Source organism: Thalassophryne amazonica, chromosome 9, assembly GCF_902500255.1.
Source record: "Thalassophryne amazonica chromosome 9, fThaAma1.1, whole genome shotgun sequence".
Lineage (NCBI taxonomy): Eukaryota > Metazoa > Chordata > Actinopteri > Batrachoidiformes > Batrachoididae > Thalassophryne > Thalassophryne amazonica.
Genome location: NC_047111.1, coordinates 3,090,918 through 3,108,808, shown reverse-complemented (window position 1 = coordinate 3,108,808; position 17,891 = coordinate 3,090,918). Strand labels below are relative to the sequence as shown.

General features: G+C 43.6%; 1 protein-coding gene across 1 annotated transcript in view; it reads left to right on the top strand.

Annotated features, from left to right (window-relative positions):
* The window catches only part of vps26c (VPS26 endosomal protein sorting factor C), an 82,717-nt gene extending 68,256 nt beyond the window's left edge, over positions 1-14,461 (top strand). Inside the window, 3 exon segments of the mRNA XM_034177492.1 lie at positions 10,687-10,788; positions 10,791-10,837; positions 13,605-14,461. Coding sequence (XP_034033383.1) covers positions 10,687-10,788; positions 10,791-10,837; positions 13,605-13,688 — 233 coding nt within the window. The 3' untranslated portion in view covers positions 13,689-14,461.
* The last annotated feature ends 3,430 nt before the right edge of the window (positions 14,462-17,891 follow it).

The following is a 17,891-nucleotide window of genomic DNA, read 5'->3' as shown; positions in this document are numbered from 1 at the left end:
CTGCTGTGCGGAGTTGCGCCAAATCTGGCAACAGGTCCAGAGGCTACGCTCGCTGTTTTGATCCGGATGTTGACCGTAGCCGCAGAGCTCCGTGGCCACCGAGAGATGGATTGGATTCTTTGCGGGTCCTGCATCTGTACCTCTGGAGGCAGTGAGCGAAGGGAGAGCTGCGCATTGTGTTCTGCGTGTGTCTGTTTATAATATTCTCGCACAGAAGAAAAAAGAGTGTTTACACAAGTGAGAAAATGTGATGGATTTCGTTTATCGCGGGTTATTTTTAGAACGTAACTCCCGCGATAAACGAGGGACCACTGTACATCATTAAACAGGAATTTGTACTCTATCCGGATTTGGTGTGACTAGAGTTATTAGGACTACAATACATGCCCAGTTTATTTTTGGTGTGGCGCACAGCATTGTTCTCAAGCCCCCCCCCCCCCCCCCCCCCCCCCGCCCTTCTTTTTTTTCTGCACCGGAGCCACCCATCCTCTGCGCTCCAGGACCTCCCACTTTACAAATTAAGCACTGGTTTTACCATATTTTGCAGTGGCAACGTCGAATTTCTTCACATCTCCGTGTCATCAAACTTCACTGAGTCCACCATGTTTGTTTTGGTCTTCTTCTTCTTTGTTTGTTGGTCTCGCACCACAGACCACATCTCACATCTCGGGTTGGGTATCATTAAGAAATGATTCAATCCACCGTTATCAATAGTCTTTTTGTTTAACGTTTCCCTTATCGGTCCTTCAGAGTGGCCGTTGTTTTTGAGGGTCTTTGTCGGGAAAATTATCATTTCTCTACGTTGATTGCAGACCCTGCAGCGGCTCTGTAATCAACCGCTTCTGCAGAGCGACTGCACTTTGAAGCATGAAGCTGGGTTGTTGGACTTTATCTTAATTTTTCCGGGACCGATGCTAACGTGTTAGCAAGTCTACGGCATTTTCAATGTTAAAGTTAGCATTAGCTGTTGGTATTTCAGCATGTTTGTGTGCATTTGTTTTCTGTATAATAATTAATGGCTCAGTGCTTGTTGTCATAAGAGTCAAATGTATTAAAAATTGTAATATTTTTAATTGATTTCTTTTATGTATATATTAATAATAATAATAATAATAATAGCAACAACAACAGCAATAATAGTAATAACTCTTCAGAAGTGGCAAATCTGCTTCTAACCTCCTCTAAAAGCCATTAAAATATGACAGTCATGACTGTGAGTCACTTTTGTGCAGATTAAAGTCGCTAAGTGTGGGATCTTGTCTTGTTGCAGTCAAGAAACGAGAATCATCCTCCGTTCCGTTGGCACAGCTCCAAACGCTGCATGGCCGAGACAGTCCGGTCGGAATTACTAACTTCAAAACGAATTGCCGCTTTAAATAAAATGACTCCTCTTTCCAAACGCTGTAATACAGAAAATAAACTACAGTCAACTAAAACATTTTTTTCTTCCCAAAATTAGACATCCTGCATTCTTTATGAATTAAACTGATACTGACGTGAAGTCAGCTCAGAGGTATGGAAAGACATTCATGCCAATAATGTCTGAAAGGAAATGCTTTTGACAAAAACTACAGATTTTGTTTATTTCTATTTATGTCCAGAGATCAAGGATCCACCATGTAGAGTTTATTTAGGTCCAGTGTTTAAGGATCCAGTGACCAATTTCATATTTATTTACTTTAAGACTCAATAAAATGTTGACATACATAACCTTTAAAGCCTACTTTTAGTACACAGAAAATTCACAAGAGGTATCGATAAGGGAATCAATAAGGAATTGCATCGATAAACGTAATCGATAATGGTATCGATATCAATAAAATCTTTTCAATACCCATCCCTAACCACGCTCCATGCTCCCGCAGAATCCCACACATATTGAAATGTATGTTGTCGATGCGTGGAGCATGCGTTTGGCCGTTTCCGTCACCGATCTTCTGCAATGTTCGTTAGCATCTTTAAATGCGCGGAAAGTTACAGGAAACGAAGACGAACAAGATGCAAATCTAACAGAACGCTTTGAAATTCGAACTGAAATATGTTTAAACTACATCCACCCAAACCCGGACAACAACCAGGAAAGAGTTTTGCTAAAGGAATTGGCCAGAAGAGGAAGCTTGGTTTCAATTTCAATTTATTTTCATTTATATAGCGCCAAATCACAACAGAGTTGCCTCAAAGCGCTTCACATGGGTAAGGTCTAACCTTACTAACCCCCAGAGCAACAGTGGTAAGGAAAAACTCCCTCTGAGGAAGAAATCTCAAGCAGACCAGGCTCAAAGGGGTGACCCTCTGCTTTGGCCATGCTACAAACATAAATTACAGAAACAATTCACAGAACAATTCATGGACGAATATACAAGAAATGCTATTGCCGCACAGGACAGGAGGATCGCCAACACGAATACAACTCCCATCTCTGGATGCTGTAGCTCCTCTGAAAAAGAGAGCCTTAAATCAGAAGTGCCTGACTCCGTAGTATAACTCTCAAACTCGCATCTTAAAGCAGATAACCCGTAAGTTGGAGAGGAAATGGCGTCTCACTAATTTAGAAGATCTTCACTTAGCCTGGAAAAAGAGTCTGTTGCTCTATAAAAAAAGCCCTCCGTAAAGCTAGGACATCTTACTACTCATCACTAATTGAAGAAAATAAGAACAACCCCAGGTTTCTTTTCAACACTGTAGCCAGGCTGACACAGAGTCAGAGCTCTATTGAGCCGAGTATTCCTTTAACTTTAACTAGTAATGACTTCATGACTTTCTTTGCTAATAAAATTTTAACTATTAGAGAAAAAATTACTCATAACCATCCCAAAGACATATCGTTATCTTTGGCTGCTTTCAGTGATGGCGGTATTTGGTTAGACTCTTTCTCTCCGATTGTTCTGTCTGAGTTATTTTCATTAGTTACTTCCTCCAAACCATCAACATGTCTATTAGACCCCTTTCCTACCAGGCTGCTCAAGGAAGCCCTACCATTAATTAAGGTGGCAATAATTAAACCATTACTTAAAAAGCCATCACTTGACCCAGCTATCTTAGCTAATTATAGGCTAATCTCCAACCTTCCTTTTCTCTCAAAAATTCTTGAAAGGGTAGTTGTAAAACAGCTAACTGATCATCTGCAGAGGAATGGTCTATTTGAAGAGTTTCAGTCAGGTTTTAGAATTCATCATAGTACAGAAACAGCATTAGTGAAGGTTACAAATGATCTTCTTATGGCCTCAGACAGTGGACTCATCTCTGTGCTTGTTCTGTTAGACCTCAGTGCTGCTTTTGATACTGTTGACCATAAAATTTTATTACAGAGATTAGAGCATGCCATAGGTATTAAAGGCACTGTGCTGCGGTGGTTTGAATCATATTTATCTAATAGATTACAATTTGTTCATGTAAATGGGGAATCTTCTTCACAGACTAAGGTTAATTATGGAGTTCCACAAGGTTCTGTGCTAGGACCAATTTTATTCACTTTATACATGCTTCCCTTAGGCAGTATTATTAGAAAGCATTGCTTATATTTTCATTGTTACGCAGATGATACCCAGCTTTATCTATCCATGAAGCCAGAGGACACACACCAATTAGCTAAACTGCAGGATTGTCTTACAGACAAAGACATGGATGACCTCTAATTTCCTGCTTTTAAACTCAGATAAAACTGAAGTTATTGTACTTGGCCCCACAAATCTTAGAAACATGGTGTCTAACCAGATCCTTACTCTGGATGGCATTACCCTGACCTCTAGTAATACTGTGAGAAATCTTGGAGTCATTTTTGATCAGGATATGTCATTCAATGCGCATATTAAACAAATATGTAGGACTGCTTTTTTGCATTTGCGCAATATCTCTAAAATTAGAAAGGTCTTGTCTCAGAGTAATGCTGAAAAACTAATTCATGCATTTATTTCCTCTAGACTGGACTATTGTAATTCATTATTATCAGGTTGTCCTAAAAGTTCCCTGAAAAGCCTTCAGTTAATTCAAAATGCTGCAGCTAGAGTACTGACAGGGACTAGAAGGAGAGAGCATATCTCACCCATATTGGCCTCTCTTCATTGGCTTCCTGTTAATTCTAGAATAGAATTTAAAATTCTTCTTCTTACTTATAAGGATTTGAATAATCAGGTCCCATCTTATCTTAGGGACCTCATAGTACCATATCACCCCAATAGAGCGCTTCGCTCTCAGACTGCAGGCTTACTTGTAGTTCCTAGGGTTTGTAAGAGTAGAATGGGAGGCAGAGCCTTCAGCTTTCAGGCTCCTCTCCTTTGGAACCAGCTCCAAATTCGGATCAGGGAGACAGACACCCTCTCTACTTTTAAGATTAGGCTTAAAACTTTCCTTTTTGCTAAGCTTATAGTTAGGGCTGGATCAGGTGACCCTGAACCATCCCTTAGTTATGCTGCTATAGACTTAGACTGCTGGGGGGTTCCCATGATGCACTGAGTGTTTCTTTCTCTTTTTGCTCTGTATGCACCACTCTGCATTTAATCATTAGTGATCGATCTCTGCTCCCCTCCACAGCATGTCCTTTTCCTGGTTCTCTCCCTCAGCCCCAACCAGTCCCAGCAGAAGACTGCCCCTCCCTGAACCTGGTTCTGCTGGAGGTTTCTTCCTGTTAAAAGGGAGTTTTTCCTTCCCACTGTCGCCAAGTGCTTGCTCACAGGGGGTCGTTTTGACCGTTGGGGTTTTTCTGTAATTATTGTATGGCTTTTGCCTTACAATATAAAACGCCTTGGGGCAACTGTTTGTTGTGATTTGGCGCTATATAAATAAAATTGATTTGATTTGGATGGAGCTGCACCTTAAACAGAGAAAAAACAGAATCAGGCATCAGAACGACAAAAACTACTGTATAATTTGCCAGCATTAAACAGCAAGGAAAACAGAGAAATACTAAGGTGATTGCCGGCCACAAGCCCTAAACTTCACTAAAAGACCCAGAATTTAGGTAAAGTTGAGGCCGCAGGCTGCTCCAATTACTAATAAATAAATTAAGAGTAAAAAGCATAAAACTAAACTGTACCAGTATGCTAGCCATATGAAAGGGAAAATAAGTGCATCTTAAGTCTGGACTTGAAAGTCTCCACAGAATCTGTTTTATTGATGCAGGGAGATCATTCCACAGAACAGGGGCATGATAAGAGAAAGCTCTGTGACCCGCAGACTTCTTATTCACCTTAGGGACACAAAGTAGTCCTGCAACCTGAGAACGTAAAGCCTGGGCTGGTACGTAAGGTTTAATTAGGTCAGCTAGTTAAGGAGGCGCCAACCTCAATAGCGGGGTGTAGTGGCTGGGTTAAGGCATGCCGGGATATGTTAACCTGATGTCTTCTATTTTCTTCCCAAAGTAATCCAGGAAATCTTGTGCTGTAAAAGGAAAGCGAACTACAGGTGGTTGTCCATGAATAAGTGTTGCCACCGTGTCAAACAAGAACTTTGAGTTATGCTTGTTTTTGTTGATCAAATCAGGGTAGTAAGTCCGCTTTGTAGCCAGTAATGCATGCTTATAGTCTAAGATAGCATCACGCCACGCAAGGTGAAATACTTCTAATTTTGAATGACACCATTTCCGTTCTAGACCTCTTGCTTTATGCTTGAGGTCACGCAGATAATCATTGAACCAAGGTGACTGTGATTTGGGGGAGCACGGTTTTAACACAGGTGGTGCAATCATGTCGAGTGTAGTTTTGAGCACTGAGTTTAAACTATCCACAAGTCTGTCTACTGACTGGGTATTTGTCAGATGTGAAGCTAAGATATCAGGCAGTTTAGCTTCGAGTTCAGTCTTAGTTGAGGAGTTGATGCATCGCCATAATGATATATAAGGTTGTTGTTCCACTAAACACGGCAGTGATACTGTAAACGTAATAAATGAGCGATCAGAGATCACTGATGTAAGAGGCATGATGTCAGTATTCGTGACAGCAATACCACGTGCGAGAACCAGATCCAGGGTATTTCCACTAATGTGCGTTGAATCCCGAATGCATTGCTAAAATCCTAATGCATCCACAATTTCCATAAATGATTTGCAGAGGGGATCAGAAGGCTTATTTATATGAATGTTAAAGTCACCAATGATCAGAATGTTATCTACACTAGTTGACAAGTTAGAGATGAACGCACCAAATTCATGTAAGAATTCAGAATATGGGCCAGGAGGCCTATATACAGTGACAACATAATACGACTGAATTTTATTCTTCTGACCTTGGCAATGTGTAATATCCTGAGCAGAGTGGACAATCAGATGCTCAAACGAGTGATATTTGTAACCCCCAACAACTAATAAGCTAAACCTAGATTTATAAATAAGAGCAACACCTCCACCTTGCTTCGCATCACAAGGGACGTGACTAAATGTATAAGCTGGTGGGCAGGCCTCATTTAAGGGGAGGACAGCTGTAGGTTTAAGCCAGGTTTCACATAACTCAATCATATCTAAGTGATGATCAATAATTAGATCATTGCTCAACAGTGATTTTGAGGACAGTGATCTTATGTTAATGAGACCCAGTCTAAGGATATATAAGATGCCTAGAAGTAGGTTTAGGTTTAAGACATTCCACGCGTGGGAGAGAGACAGGCTGTATGTAAGAAACAAGAGGAAGAGAGGTTTTGTCCCAACCTGGCCACAGAAATGGTTGTGGCTTTGTCATGACCAAGAGAAGAATGAGGTTTTCTGCCAAATCTGCAGGGCCTATCCATCGTATGCTGACAACTAAGTAAAGTATATGCTTGGTCCTGGTAGACCCTGGCTGTTTTGAAGCTAAAGTTTTGAAGTTTAAAAGTCTAACCAGCTTGCCTTTGTGGAAACCCCACGGTGACAACATGAGCAAAGGAGCCAAACATTTTTTTTTTCTATTTTTAGATCTATAACTCCAATCCAGACAAGGCATACAGTACTTTTTAGTTTTGATATGGACCTACATCTGTATTTTACATTTCTGACTGTGAGTTAGCCAACTCTGAGGGCTGCTAAAAAAATGCCCTCTAAATTTTATGGGAGTCACTTTATTTTTTTACACTTGAGAATACCCTCTGATAAATTCTTTTTTTTTTTAACTCCATGGTCCACAGACTATTATGTTTTTTTCTGGATTGGTTTATATTATATAGGCAGTTTTATTTGCAGGATTTCAAGGTGGAATATCATGAACTGTCACACTCACTCACACTCATCTTCAACTGCTTAGTCCAGTCAAGGGTCGCGGGGGGCTGGAGCCTATCCCAGCAGACAAAGAGTGCGAGGCGCAGTACACCCAGGACAGGACGCCATTCTGTCGCAGTTTCACAAACAAACACATTCACACCCACTCGCTCGCGCACAAAACCATGGGCCAGTGCTCCCACACTGTGGGCCACTAACTTCTAAATTTTATGTCAAGCCCTGCTTCAGTAACAACAGACCGGGAAAGCATTAATTTAAAACTGCTGTTTAATTTTAGTCTTAAATACAACAAAAACATTGCATATTGTGTCACCTGCACTTGAATATGTTTTTTGTTTCTCCTGAAGTCTATGATTAGCTCCTTGGTTTTGGATGTGTTCAGGAGTAGGTTATCTTCTCTACACCACACGGTCAGCTGGTGCACCTCCGCCTGGTAGGTGGACTCATCTCCTCCAGTGATACAGCCGACCACTGTGGTGTTGTCCACATACTTAGTGAAGGGGGTACTGGTTTTGGATGGGGTGCAGTCAGAGTTGTAGAGGGTGAAGAACAGTGGGCTCAGCATGCAGCCTGGAGGGGAACCAGTGCTGAGTGTGAGAGCTGTGGATATGTGGGGGCCAATCCTGACTCTCTGTGAGCCATCTGACAGAAAGTCCTTAATCCAGAGACATGTGGAATGAGGCAGACCGAGGTTCAGCAGGTTCCTCAGGAGGCCGTGGGGGAGGATGATGTTGAACGCTGAACTATAATCTATGAAGAGAAGATGGGCGTAGTTACCCTGTTGGTCCAGGTGGGTCAGCGTGGTGTGGAGGGCAGAGGTCACGGCGTCCTCTGTTGACCTGTTGGCCTTGTAAGTGAATTGGTTTGGGTCTGAAGTGGGGTTAGGAATGACATCCTGTGACGTCTTACCAGTTTTTCAAAACACGTCATCACCAGCGGTGTGAGTGCAGCAGGCCATCACTGAGGCTGGTTATAGGGGGTTTCTTGGATGGGGGGGGGGCGATGGTGGAGGTCTTCAGGTGTGACGGGACAGCAGACTGTGTCAAGTGCCGGTTGAAGATCCCAGCAAGCTGGTCTGCACAGTCTTTCAGCGCCCGTCTGGAGTCGCCGTCGGGGCCCGTTTACTTTGCGTGGGATGACACAACAGCGTGCGTCTCACCTCGTGCCCCCCACTGTGAAGTTGCTCCCGGCCGCTGCTCCTGGTGTCACAGTCTCGAAGCGAACAAAGAAGAGATTTATAACTCTTCTGCCAACACGGCACCAGCAGCAGACCCCCCTTTGAAATGGACTGGAAGAAGGAACCCTGGACAACCTCCTCATGAGTTCTACTGAAGCAGACAAGGCAGAAACACTCAGCTTGCAACAACTGGGCCAAGATGAATAAAAGAACTGACGTTACTGCCTGATCATTCTTTAATCAAATCTATGATAAAAATGTACATGGAACTGCTTTAGTTTGAATGAACATTATTGTGAGCTTGTCCAGTATTTTGGAAACATGGTATGTAAAAGGTAAAAATATTATGGCCTAATTAAGTTAATTGCAGAGCTATTTGGTATATTTAGACAGACAACGAAGGCCTTTTATAAGCCCATAATGCAAAGTCCCCCTGTGCCCCCTGTGTGTTTTAAGGCGAATTTTCCATCTGCTCAGACCTCCTGGTGAGACGCCTGAACCGCTGTTTCCGGTCTTGTCTCCTGTGCTGTGACTCCTCTCACCGTGTATCCTCACATCCTGCTTCAGCTTCAAAGATGTCAGCTTCTGTGTTGGAACCAGCTACTGCTTTTTCAAGTTCTTTGGCGTCTAGGTTTGCCTCTAGTGTAGTCTTTTCTAGATCTAATCTGGCTCTCTGCTTTTTCAGTTCTAGTTCCTTTTGTGTGAAGGTGGCTCTAGTTCAGACTGATCCAAGTAGGGCTCTGGCTTTCATTGCGGCACTGGCACTGAGCACGTGGAGGATGTGTGCTTAGAACGGGATACTGCTGACAACTTTTCCTCCTTGTCCGCTGATACTAGGACTTTTCACTGTGCTGTTCTGTGTGTTGTACTTCTGAAGTGTTAATGTAGATAAACAGCCAGCCAAACTCCTTTTCAAAAGCCAGGAACATGAGCATGCTTTCTCCTTTAATGAGACTTCTAAAATGCAGCAGTAAGTCAAGATGACAACATTGAGTTGGAGTGAAACTACAAAAATAGAAATAGAAAAAAGTGCACACACTAAGCTGATATTTTAGCAACATGAGTAATACTTCAATGCATACTGCTGTCATATTCATTCAAAGTTGTTAAATGTCCTCAAAGCCCATCCCACTCACATTATACACTAAAAGAACATGCAACATTTACAGTCATTGCTGTGGTCCTTCTGAAAACAAGTATACACCACAGCCATTTCCATCTTTGCAAAATCAACTACCATCTGTCCTTCCACATTCTTGTCCTTGATATTATCTACTCATTACTTCATCACCTTGGTTCCCTTCACTAACAATCTTCTTTCTTCATCTCACCACCTACCTGTGGGGCCTATGCACTGATGACATTCATCATCGTCATCATCTCTTCAATTTCTAACTTCACACTCATCACCCTGTCAGACACTCACTTAACCTCCAACACACTTTTAACATACTCTTCCTTTAAAATGACCCAACACCATTTCTCTTCCTGTCCTCACCATGGTACAACCTGAACCCACCTCCTGTGCTCCTGCTCTTACTTCACTTCCACTTGGTTTCGTGCACACACAGTATGTCGACCTTTCTCCTCTCCATCATGTCAGCCAGCTCTCTCCCTTTACCAGTCAGACTGCCACCATTCAAAGTCCTGACTCTCACTTCTACATTTCCTCCTGTCCCGTGGTCTCTGGACACATTCTCCTCCTCTTCTTCTCTGTCCAGCAGTAGCCCACTGGCACCCTGTTGGGTAGTAGGTGGTGGTTGTTCACCTGGGCCTCTGTCCGGTATGGAAATTTGATTTGTGGTCTGTATAATTTTTGTGGCACATTTTGCACTGGATGACCTTGCTGACGCAACCCTGCTCATTTTTCCAGACTTGGACTGGGACTCAGAGTGTACTGGCTGCACACACCCATCTGGCCGAGTTATTCTTGACCTTAAAGCAATTCTACCCCAAAATCTAATCACCTCTAGATATATTCCACCAAGTTTGAAAGAAGTCTGTCCAGCCATTTTGATTGATGATTTGATCTTGGACACCACCTCCCCCACCAACCACACACACACCAGTGGAAACAACACCTTACTTGACACTTTGCAGGGCATAATAATAATATATGATTCTGTTGATTCTTGAAGTCCAGACTCCAGAAACGCTTGCTGATTATTAGCTCCTACAGTCGTACAGCAGCCTTCATGTAGGTGGAACTGGGATAGTGTTTGGTTGTACCTTGAAGGTCCCATCAGCACCAACATTCTCACCCATCTTAAAGGGAGACACACACGTATGTTGCGCCTGATCTTACTGGGTTAATGTCCACTGTGTTTAGGGTGCGCTGAAGGATACGCCAGAGATGCCACTGAGATCCAAAACATCCAGATAGCTGAAGGTGATGTTGTGCATGGTCTCTCCATTCCCATCTACATGGTCTTTCACGGCTATTCACCTGCCCCCCTCTGGAGACAACCAACTCAAAGTCGGTGAGTAAGACTGAAGCATGTGTGAGCAGACACTGTGGAACTCTAGCTTCACAGAAAAGTCCAAAAGAAGAGGTGCCACAGTTCCCAAAATGACCAACCGGCTAAGTGATGCAGTACAAGAACGTTGCTTATCTACAAGTAAAACGAGTAATATATTGATCTCCCTCTGTTACTGAAGCATGCATCACTCTTTCCCCGTCACTGTACTAAACAGAGAATGAAAGCAGCTGGTTATGATCTGACCCACTTTGTCTACGGACTGTGGTGTGGCCATGTACCGCTGCCAGCAGAATGCGGCTTTATTTTTGAAATTTCTGGTGTTTTACTTTTGTTTTGGTTTCAGAAGTAATTGATCTGTAAACTGACATCCATAAACTACTTAAACTGAAAGAAAATATATCATAAATGATATTCATGTTTTGTGGGATATTTTATTCACGGTTTGCAGCAAATCATAACAGTTCACAGATATTGACAGTTTGTGTAAATGTTGGAATGGAGGTGATGGTCTAGTGGTTAAGGCGGGCTTGAGACCAGAAGATCTTTTGGTTCAAATCCCAGCCTGACTGGGAAAATCACTAAGGGCCCTGGGCAAGGTCCTTAATCCCCTAGTTTCTCCCGGTGTGTAGTGAGAACATTGTATGGCAGCACCCTGACATCGGGGTGAATGTGAGGCATATTGTAAAGCACTTTGAGTGTCTGATGCAGATGGAAAGCGCTATATAAATGCAGTCTATTTAATGTTCATTAATGGTTTGCACATAATTTATGATTTGCAGCAGATTCACGTTTTGGGGGGTCAACATGGTCTCCAAAGTAAAGGTCAAACAAGGTCGACATCCATTGGATTCTATGACATGTGGCATATGTGACCCATTGTAACACAACTAAGCATGACACATGTGCAAACTATTCCTTTAAAGCTTATTAACTCAACTGTTAATTTGCATCACTTTTTACAAACTGGAGCAACTTTAACTTTCATGAATGATTCATGAGACACAATGTTTCTAAAGTGGGCAATGTTATGTGCATGAAAGAAACATGACGCACAAGACGGGTAACGTGTGCGTCAAATTTGAGAGCTTGGTCAAATGTAACACCCAATTTCTGACTACTGAGTGACCAAAAGCGGACAGAGAGCCAATGTTCTTAATTACTGAGGAACAAAGTCCTCAGGGGCACAAACAAGTACTTCAGTTTTTGCTGTATTAAGTGACAAATAATTAACAGCCATCCAGTTTTTTATGACGTCAATACAGTTTTAAAAAAACAGATACCTTAGAAACATTTTGTGGAGAAAAAAGCTGTATATCATCTGCATAACATTGATATGAGACATCATAATGGAACTCAAATACGTCCAAGTGGCAGCAAGTACAATACAAATAGAATAGGTTCCAGAACAGAACCTTGGGGCACACCACAGGCTGGATTTGCAGAAAAGGGATGTTTCTAGGCGCAGCCAGGGTGTAGAGGGGGTCTGTTTTGGGAACCACAGAATCTCGTCTCTGCTGTTTGCGGACGATGTGGTTCTGTTGGCTTCATCAAATCAGGACCTTCAGCGTGCACTGGGGCGGTTTGCAGCCGAGTGTGAAGCGTCCGGGATGAGAATCAGCACCTCCAAATCCGAGGCCATGGTTCTCGACCGGAAAAAGGTACTTTGCCCTCTTCAGGTCGGTGGAGTGTCCTTGCCTCAAGTGGAGGAGTTTAAGTATCTCGGGGTCTTGTTCACGAGTGAGGACGGATGGAGCGTGAGATCGATAGATGGATCGGTGCAGCATCTGCAGTGATGCGGTCGCTGTATCGGACCGTCGTGGTGAAGAGAGAGCTGAGTAGGGGGGCAAGGCTCTTGATTTACCGATCGATCTACGTTCCGATCCTCACCTATGGTCATGAGATTTGGCTCATGACCGAAAGAACGAGATCGCGAGTACAAGCGGCTGAGATGAGTTTCCTCCGCAGGGTGGCTGGGCGCTCCCTTAGAGAGGGTGAGGAGCTCGGTCACTCGGGAGGAGCTCGGAGTCAAGCCGCTGCTCCTCCACATCGAAAGGAGTCAGTTGAGGTGGCTCGGGCATCTTTTCCGGATGCCCCCTGGACACCTCGCTGGAGAGGTGTCCGGCACGTCCCATTGGGAGGAGGGCCCCGGGGAAGACCCAGGACACGCTGGAGGGACTACATCTCTCGGCTGGCTTGGGAACGCCTTGGGGTTCCCCCGGAGGAGCTGGGGGAGGTGTGTGTGGATCAGGAGGTCTGGGCGGCTTTGCTTGAGCTGCTGCCCCCGTGACCCGACTCCGGATAAAGTGGAAGAAAATGGATGGATGGCTGCAGCAATTGAGAAACTCCTGTTAGAGAGATAAAAACCAATCTACGGCCGACCCAGAGATGCCGACCCATGTCCTTCATCTCTCAAAAAAGAGACAAGTTAATCATTGTGGTTAGTTTGTTTGTAGACGATGGTCTCTCGGGCTCAGTCTGTCAGTCTGTCTGTGGTGATATCTTCAGAATGACAAGAGCAATTTCAGTCAAACTCGGTGGACTTCCCTCATGCACAGCAAATCATGTCAAGGTGAAAGGTCGGAGGTCACATTAGAGGCCACTGTCTAAAGTTTTAGTGTCAGGAACTATGTGAGACTGTTTTCTGCAGAGACGTGTCCTGGTGTGAAAAAATTGGTGTGTGTGTGTGCGTGCATGTGTGTCGTTCCTGTGCTTTGGTTTTGATCCACACCAGGACAATCGTGTGTTTTTTTTTTTTGTTTTGTTTCAGAGTTTGAAGTCAACATTGTGTGTGGTCCTGCAGGATGAACATCTGATCACGGAGAATTTCTCCCTGAAGCTGTGCAGAGTGTGAAACTGTTCTCCAGGACGTCCCAGCGGGGAGCCAGACATTGACTCTTAAATTATCAGCAGATCAACAAAATTTCAGTTGGTCACTGATCGAACACGCTGCAGGCCGAAGACAAGATTGTTGGGATTTCAGCACTGTAAGGGTCTGGACTTCAGGTTTAGAAGTATCACCAGTATTTGGACAAAGATTCCTTTTTCCTCGTGTTTCAGTCAAGAGATTAAAAAAACAACTTTAGCATTGATTTCTAATGGTTGGAATTAAAATCTGTAGTTCCTGTTAGCAGTCACTAACAGGAACTACAGTCCAGAGAATAGTTCCTAACATGGCAAAGAAACATCAGATGCTGTTGGTACCAACACCCCTATTCCACAGGACACCAACGATCAACGTTCAACGACGATCCCCCACCATCCAGAAAAAGGCCAACAAACGCTGCTTTGCTTCAGATTTTAACTCGATGGTGCACAAACAAACAAGTATCAAGCTGGACTCATTAGGACAACCCGTTAAAGAGGTTTGTACATGATTGAAGCTGTTAAGACTATGAAGACCTGGAAGTGACGCGTCATGACAACGATTTGGTGAATCTGGATAAAATTTTTGAACAGCTGAAAAAGCTCATCCTGATTTCAAAACTGGTGCCGATGAAGGCCGTAACTACGGTGTATACCAAGAATTAGGGGTGCCGGAAAAAATCGATTCACGTCCAAATCGTGATTCTTATTCATTATGATTCTGAATTGATCCAAAATGTCCAAGAATCGATTTTTTAAAAACATTTTTAAAACTTTTTCTTGCTCACTCGCTGTGTGTACTGTTTGTCAGGCAACGGCTTCCGTACTGCAGCGTCCCTGCGAGGGGAGGGTCCGGGGTGCTTCAAACATTCGTGAGCTGCAGCTTAGCATGGCGGATGAAGAGCTAATTCAGCCAGCACCGTCTTTGCTGAAGGCAAATGTTTGGGTGCATTTTGGATTTTATTATTTGCTGCGTAAGGAGCTTGACATGACTTATGCAGTGTGCAAAATTTACAAAATGAAAGTCATGTACTTTGGAAACACTTCAAATCCGCAAGCCCACATGCTACGCCATCACCCGGAGCTAAAAGAGGGGAGCAGCGGTATCTGCCGACTACTGACCAGCGCTTCGCTAAACTGCCAGCCAACTCTGAACGAGCAAAGCAGATAAGTAAATTTACATTTAGAATCACTTGATTAACCTTGTAAAGCTGCATTTTCTTAAACATAAACATTTTTTAAGTACTATAACTATTTTTCAGAGCTCTTTGAATTGAAAATCGGTTCTGAATCGAATCGTCACCCCAAGAATCGGAATTGAATTGAATCATGAGTTGTACGATTCACATCCCTACCAAGAATCAAGAAGTTACTGTGATGCTTCAAAACGTGCCCCAGTTTGCTGTTCATAATGAAACGGGAAGGAACACGTGCTGTGGAATAGGGAAAAAACAGAAAACCAAACATTAAAAAACATAAAGACCCAACAATGGTGTTCATCTGTGGAAGAAATGCTTCGAAGGAACCAGATCAGGAGCACCCTACAGAAAGAAGGTACAGGTCTCTCACAGGCCAGCAGCAACGGAAAGGACCAGAACACTGAACTCACGGTCAGTAGAAAACTTCATGGTCGGGTGGAGCTGCTATTGTAGTGTGGGACCATAGAGTCTGTCAGACAGGACAGAGGGGGTGTCGTGGAGTGGAACCACGGGGTCTGTCAGACAGGACGGAGGGGGTGCCGTGGAGTGGAACCACGGGGTCTGTCAGACAGGATGGAGGGGGTGCCGTGGAGTGGAACCACGGGGTCTGTTAGACAGGACAGAGGGGGTGGCGTGGAGTGGAACCATGGGGGACGGAGGGGGTGCCTTGGGGTGGAACCACGGGGTCTGTCAGACAGGGAGGAGGTGTGGAACTGCACTGTGTGTCTGACAGGATTGGGGAGGTCTTGTAACACTGGTAAGGGTAGTATCTCAGTGGGGCATTACTGGTGGAGAGTTGGCAGAGACACCAAATTGTAGCAACAGCTCACTGAATTGGTCCTCCCAACATGTTCGTACATGGCAGCTGACTGTCAACTGAATTCCATCTGGAGTGGTGGCGAAAATATGTTGAGCAGTCTGCTCACATGTAAGAGCCGCTGACAGGCTATGAGCCACACACGGCAAAGATCGAGTGGCACTGGGTGGACTTTTGCAGGTGCAAGGATTTGCATGTGAATGCCAAGTGACACGGATGTTGTGTTGGTTTTGTGGCTGCAATGATGACACAGTGTTCAGGATGGCTGTGGACTAATATAGTGAAAATACTGTAGATAATAATACGAGTGAAGCAGCACACAGCGGTGCAAAGCTTGCTCATGATACAGGCAGTCCCAAACAGGAAGTGCCAAATTGAGTCCACGGTGAAACAGGAAATGTCAAACACTTTCTGGATCGACACTTCCTGGATTGACAGACGAGATCTCGTGGACTCTCGCGGGAACTCAGTAGCAAGTTCACACTGAAACAGGAAGTGCCAAAAGTTACATTCCACAGTGAAACAGGAAATGACAAATGTTGAACACTTCCTGGATCGACAGACAAGCTCGCGTGGAATCTTGTGGGAACTCAGTGGCAAGCTCACACTGAAACAGGAAGTGCCAAATTTTGAGTCCACGGTGAAACAGGAAATGTTAAATATTGATTGCTTCCTGGCATAGGTGTAGCTGGGTTGCACTGGACTTCCCTAAAATCTGATTGGACACCCCAGGTGCCACCCGGATGATTGACATGTCACAGCACCACACGTCTGGTTGAGAAGAGCCATTTTGAAATCAGGGACACATATTGACTGCTAGGTCCCTCCTGTACAGTAGTTGGTGCTGTTTACCACAAAAAAGTTCTAATCCACCTTAGAAGAAGAAAAATGTTTGAACCAGTTTTGAATTTGAACACATCGTCTGAACCACAGACTCCTAGTTATGTTGGTGAGTCAATGGCCGTTTTCTAATTTCTAAAATGATCTTCCTTAAACTCGCATTAATAGCAAATCTCTACGACCTGGTATAAATTTAATTAAAACTATAAACAGCTTTTCATAAAAAGACCTGAAAGTTCAGCTAATTTGGCCAAAGCCTGACTGTCAGGCTTTGGCCAAATTAGCTGAACTTTCAGGTGAACATGAATTTACTTCTACGTTAAAAAAAAAAGAAAATTACTTAGTGTCGGGGTGAAGAGGGCTGTAGATAGAGGGGCTGTGGGGCGAAGCTTAAGGTCTTTATCCATGCTAATGCTCCCCAGAAGCATTGACTGAAAAAAATGTCTGAAGGCCCTAAATGACATGGTGAGCTGCTGAAGAGCTTCACTTGTTCATGTCCGTGATGGTTTCATTCATGACGGTCACTCTGTAAAAGTAGTCGACTTTATGACTGTCCAGGTGGATGTCAAGAAGAACACAAAACAATATGGACTTTAGTAAACTTACAAATGTGAAGAATGACTGTGGAGTCCACACCAATGAAAGGGACGTCTCTGGGGGACAGACAGCCTGAGAGAAATTGTCAGATGGCCCTCTGATAATTCTGAAGATCAGTGATGTTGGTGTTTTGATAGTTTGCATGTCGTTTTCAGCATCGTGGTCTGATGGCAGGACGACAATCACACAGTGATCATGGTGACAGATAACGTGCATTTTGTTTAATTATAGATTTTACTTTGGTGTGCATTTTTTAAAAAACAGTTGTATGGTGACCTGCTGGCAGAGACTTGTTCAGAAAGCAAATGGATCTGAGCAAGTTGACCATAATTGATGCCATCTGTCGTCTTCATGCTCACTTTGAAATATGTTCTTCATTTTCTCTTCTTTCATGCAGATTCTTTGTCGATAGTCTGTTTGGATTTCTTTGTCTTTAATTTGTCAAAATTAAAGAAATTGATCAATAAAAATGAGCCATTAGCAAATCAAACACACGTTACGTGTCACATGAGAACGTCAGCTGAGACTAATTCTGTGGCACATATCAAAACTACATCTCCACAAACTCTGGTGCTTTTGTCCACTCTGTCATCATTTTGCTTCATTCAGCCCTTGTTCCTCACGGCACAGTCACCATAAAAGACGAGAGATGGAACGCCGGCGTCTGGTCTCGGGGGCTGAGGTTGTCCCACACGTCTGGAGCTGTTCAGATCAAATATGACATTTTTCTTATAGCTCT